Source organism: Spea bombifrons, chromosome 2, assembly GCF_027358695.1.
Source record: "Spea bombifrons isolate aSpeBom1 chromosome 2, aSpeBom1.2.pri, whole genome shotgun sequence".
NCBI classification, from domain to species: Eukaryota; Metazoa; Chordata; class Amphibia; order Anura; family Pelobatidae; genus Spea; species Spea bombifrons.
This window is the reverse complement of record NC_071088.1, coordinates 118,528,393-118,533,876: the sequence shown is the minus strand read 5'-3', so window position 1 is coordinate 118,533,876 and position 5,484 is coordinate 118,528,393. Positions and strand designations below refer to the sequence as shown.

At 41.4% G+C, this 5,484-nt stretch overlaps 1 protein-coding gene across 2 annotated transcripts; it reads right to left on the bottom strand.

Annotated features, from left to right (window-relative positions):
• Positions 1–261: 261 nt before the first annotated feature.
• On the bottom strand, positions 262–5,151 carry ATP5MC2 (ATP synthase membrane subunit c locus 2). Of its 2 annotated transcripts, none has more exons than XM_053456209.1 (5): positions 5,075–5,151; positions 4,520–4,597; positions 2,768–2,845; positions 1,818–1,981; positions 262–796 (listed from the first exon to the last, which is right to left on the bottom strand). In XM_053456209.1, exons 2-5 carry the CDS (start codon positions 4,556–4,558, stop codon positions 682–684), a joined length of 396 nt encoding a protein of 131 aa, XP_053312184.1. In that variant the 5' UTR covers positions 4,559–4,597; positions 5,075–5,151; the 3' UTR covers positions 262–681. The 2 variants fall into 2 exon arrangements, with proteins under 2 accessions (XP_053312184.1, XP_053312185.1); XM_053456210.1 differs by having other exon boundaries at positions 1,818–1,978.
• Between the last annotated feature and the right edge of the window lie 333 nt (positions 5,152–5,484).

Genomic DNA, 5,484 nt, shown 5'->3' with positions numbered 1-5,484 from the left:
CAAATAAAAGGTATCAACTTAGACCAAAATATGATTATGGCAGACCCCAGAATTGTAATTTCATGAGTCATGCTCCAATTGTTTTTTGGCATTGACTTACCCCTCTATTCAGCGGGCTAATTGAAGTTACTTTGTGCTTGGTAGGATAAACAGATTCAGCAAAAGCTCCAGCGTGCTGCGGCATAAATACTTTTATAATATTGCTCAAACATCTTTCGCACACCTCAGGAACAGCACCGTCAGAACACAAGACAAATCCACTTGTTTTAGTATTACTTGTTTATTCCTCAAAAGTCATCTGGCAGATTTTGTGGTGGGATTGTTAAAGGGAAACCATACATAAAATACACATTTCTGCTACATGATACTAGTTTGTAACTCGCATATATTTATACACAAACATCAGTACTTTGCACCTCTTGTTCCCAAAGTGCTTGAGGAAGTAAATGTAAAGATAAATTGCTTCCAGCTGCAAAAGAGCACATGCAAGCTCAAATATCCTACATTCTGGCAATGTATGAGAAGTGAATATAAATATTTAAGAAACTTCCAATTGTTTTCATAAAAAGGAGAAATATCTTAATTTTAGCTATAGTTTCCCTTTAAGAGAAGGATCTGTCCTCAACACATAACCAGAGAGTACTGGATCACAAGTGCCGGAGTATGAGAGATTGGAATTCTTCACATTGCAAACAGGATAAGAAAAGCAACCATAAGACAGAAGAGTCCCATAGCTTCAGACAGGGCGAACCCCAAGATGGCGTAGGAGAAAAGCTGCTGCTTCAGAGATGGGTTCCTGCACAGAAATACAAAAAGCGGGCATTAAGGGAGTTGTAGGAAAACAAGAAACTGCAAACACTAGACTGTGGGATTCATGCAAATTTTAACAAAACATGTTGATTGCATTTATTTGCATGAATGTCTGAAAACAAGGGGGGACCCCCAATGAAACAACCGAGGACAAAGCAGAGAGCTCTGAATTTTAATTTCGTTGCTTTTTCACTATCTTCCTGCTTTCTTCGCCAACCGCTTCTGTGCCCCCACGATACAGAAAAAAAAAAAAAAAAGAAAAAGGAGAGGCGAGCAGTACATGCAATATACTCCCCGCTTAAACAAAAATACAACATTATCTCTCTGCATTCTAAGGCACGGAAAAGTAAAGCATGTACCAATAACAGTGGCACTCAAACAGTGGAAAGTCCCATCTAGCTGCCTTTCCCTTGTCACTCTGCATTTGCCCTTAATTAAGGTCACAATACCTGGTAAGGGCATACGGGCATGTAGGCCCTTCCAAGGAGACCATATCTCACGTGTCCTCTCTGGTTGTGGAAACACATGTTTTAAGGTGCGTTTTAATTAAACAGGTATCAGCACATGTCTGGAGGGAGCCGGTGGGAATAGCCCTTGCTATACAAGTTTGAGCTACAATGTTTAACTGTATACGTTTACAGGGACCTGGGAAATTAAAACTAAACACAAGTCAACTTCATGCCTATTTGAATATTGATCCAATATTGTTTTTTACCGCTCCAAGTGGCCCCATCTTTTTTTTTTTTTTTTTTTTTTAATTTACACAGCATTTAAAAAAACACTTCTCCAAATACATCCACACAAAACTTATGTCCATGATTTGCCTGACCATCAACATTCTTTTAAAAAAAACAAAAAAAAACAAAAAAAACACAAATGAATAAAATCATGGTAATACAGTAATACGACAGCCAAGTTTTAATACATAAAGTGTCATTGCTGGGGGGGGGGGGCGAGAGAAGAAACAGAAGCAAATAAAAAAAACAAAGAGCTGACAAAACAATTACCTGGCATATCCGATGATGAGGCTGCCGAACACTGTCCCAATACCAGCACCAGAACCGGCCACTCCTACAGTAGCAGCACCAGCCCCGATAAACTTAGCAGCGGTATCAATGTCCCTGCACACAGCACTGCTCTGGATCCCACGAGCGGGAACAGGCAGCAACTGCTGGAAATAAAGGCAAGCCATCAGAACATAGGACCGACTTACATCGTGTTAATATTCATGATTGGACACGTTTGTGGGAGCAGGCGAAACAGTCATAAATTCAGCGGGAGCGGGATTAAAAACAGTCCCGCGCAGGGCTCTAGTTATTCATATGGCTGCTTCCGCCAACTTACAACATGCATAGAGATGCATTCATTGTTCAGGAGGCTCCCTGGGACACTGGAGCATCCCTTTAAAGTCTAAACTACTTAATATGTTTAGAGTATTAAGATACCACTACTTCTTTAACATATCCAAATAAAGCCTTGGTGATGTGCCCTGGAGTATTGGCTTTTACCATTTAATTAGTTAATAAGCCTTATAAGAAAAAGAAAAACTCTGAAAACTATTTTCAGAAGCTAGATTGACGACCGGACCCAAACAGCATTTTTCAAGTGACATGAAGCTCGTGGATCTTAAATCAAAACATACAAATTAAATGGTAAGGCAGGTTGGACAAGAACGTTATAATATTCCTCTGTACATGTGAAAGAATTAGTGTAGTTATGCGTTTTGTATGTGACAAATTGCAATGTGGAGTCAACTAATTGGACAATTAACCGTGCTGTAAATATTTACTATCCAACACCATGTCTCCCCGTTCTATGAACATAAAACTCAGAACCAAATTTCTAATCTGCAGCTTGAGGGACGTTTATTTGTAGACAGATGCTCATTTATGTGTAATCCGTGTATACAGAAGAGCGGATTTCCTTGACTAGCAGACTACTTAGTAGGTTGTAATACCTGCTCTGTCCTGAGTGCGGTGTAGTTCAGTACAGGGGCTGTCAGAGGACGGCAGAGAAGACAGGCTCCGCTTCTCAACTGGTGGAAAAAAAAAAAAAGAAAAAAAAAAGGAATCATTAAATATAAATTATATATCAGATGAGAAACGGCAAACATTTTTTCGGAGCCTCAAAATATTGGCGGGATTTTAAGGGCAGATGTAGACTTATACATAATGTATGTGAACAATTGATAAGAATCCCATTTGCAGGCTGGTCAACCAGGCCTTACTATTCTAAATCAAGATTACAATGATGACAAACAAGGTCACATGAGCTGCAGCTTGTACCTCAGCTACCACATTACTGTAATATGCATTTGCCTTTAAAGGGGATGTAAGGGATGGTAAACTGTACCTATATTAAATTGCAAGTTACTAAATTATATTTTTTTACTCCAACACTTTGCTTGACCCTCTTGTATCTGGATTTCGCACTCCATTGGGACCACCCTTATTACAGTTACTAATGACCTACTCATTGCTAAATCCAAGGGCCATTGCTCTACGCTAATCCTACCGGGCCTTTCTGCTCCCTTCGACACCGTAGACTACCTTTGCCGTCAAACTCTTCACGATCTTAGTCTTTGTGACACCGCTCTCTTCTGGTTCACATCCTACCTTTCAGATGTTTTTCCCCCACCTCCCGTTTTGACTATTTTAACCCTGTCTTAGCTGGTCTCCCTCATACCCATCTTGCTACCTCTTTACCATGAATGCTGCTGCCAACCTTGGGTTCCTCACCCTTCGCTTTTCTAACACCTCCCCCCTCTGTCAGTCTCTTCGCTTTAGGGTGCATTTCAAAATCCTGACTTATTTTCAAAGCCCAGTCTCCCTTCTTACATCTCATCACTCATCTCTAAATACGCTCCTACCCAGTCTCTGTTCACCTAATGATTTCTGTTTGTCCTGTACTTTGATCTCTACTTCACATTCTGGCTCGCATGTTTTCTCAAGGGCTGCCATAAATAAATAAATAAATAAATAAAAGCCTCTAGACCCTACAAACATACACGCTGACAACCTTCCTCCCATCTTCCTTAACCCAGGTGTCCTAGTCTCTCTCTTGCCTTCGGACAATCCTTACATTAACGTGGCTGGTCCATCCCTAACAATGGCACGTTTACCTCTTGTGTAATACACCCTAACTCCCTCCAGATTGTAATCTCATTTGAGTGGAGCCCTCCTCACTGCTATATAATCAACAAGATGCTCAACTGACCGATTTCTGTTCTTTGCCCTTGACTTACAATCAGGCAGTTGACTAAAAACACAATTGAGTAGATCATTAAACAACCTAGATCTCAAACGGCTTTCTTTTGATGTCCCACCACTCTCACACGTGTCTGTTCTAAAAACGTATGCTTATTTGTCCATAAAAGAACACTTGCATCCCAGAGTATTTACATACACACAACATTTCTAATAGCATATATTAGAGTAAAAGCCACAAGGCTGTGTGCATCAGGTACTCAATGGCAGGCGAGCAGATTCCAGGCAGATGGCTAGGATGGCCAACCCCAAGAGTATCCTTTCAAAACCCCAGAGCATGACTTATGTGTTCAGCATATATGTGACCTCTAGATCCCCTCCCTAAGTTTTATCAAAACCCTGACCACAGCAAATCAAACAGGACCCTCTAATTTATCAAGCCACCAGAATCCACATTAATGAGTTCATATCTTAAGTCATAACCCCCCCATGACATCACTTACCAAGGAAGGATTTGACACAAGTTTAGCACAGGCGTACATTGTGAGCTGAGGTTGGTCACAAGGATATCACGGCAAAAGCTGGTAAGAAAAAAATAAATTAAACATGAAATGCATCATCCGACTACCCCGATACCTCACCTGCATTTAACACCATAAAGGAAACACGCAACGCTACCCCGCAGCCTCCCTGCCGCAATGCAGTTTACTCTCACGGTAAAACGGGATTAAGCAGCGCAGGCATTAAATGGGGCCTGCTGGTACAATCCAGTGCAGAGCACCAATACTGCAGAATTCGCCTAGGAAAACCCTAGAGCTTTAGGCACTGAAGGCCTTGAATAAACTGACCGGTACGCGCACCTGACACTGACCTTAAGAACTGACAATCACTAGCTGTACACAAGGTCATTCATAACTACGGAGCTGGGTACCCGTAAAGCGGAGACAATTGCACAGATAGGACTTTAGCACAATAAGGTACGCGTCTCCAGTTCCTAAAACCGAGCACCTGTCAAAATTTATACCGGTCTGATAGCCTGCACCAGTCCTGGGCCTCACCTTGGCGGGGACGGAGAGAGAAGAGAGCAATGTCACACAGAGCATGCGCAGATCAAGACCACATAGACAGGCCGCCTACGCGTGCGTACAAATAGACACCCGTCCCATAGGGTGTAAGAGAGATTTGCTAACTAGAACGGCGCTTTCAGACAACGAGGCGTCACAGCGCCACCTTCTGACGCGGAGAGCGAAATTTCGTTGGCAAATTAGTAACGAAGGAATGCCACTATAATCACGAAAATTAGCTCCAGAATCTTTGCACAATTACCATCTTATCTTATTCATGTATTTAATGTATTTTTCATACTCCGTTATAGTTTGCATATTTATTTAAATAGACTTACTGGGGCACAGATTCTATCACTGGCAAGCAAGGAAGAACTTTCTTTTATTAAAATGTTAAACTAAAA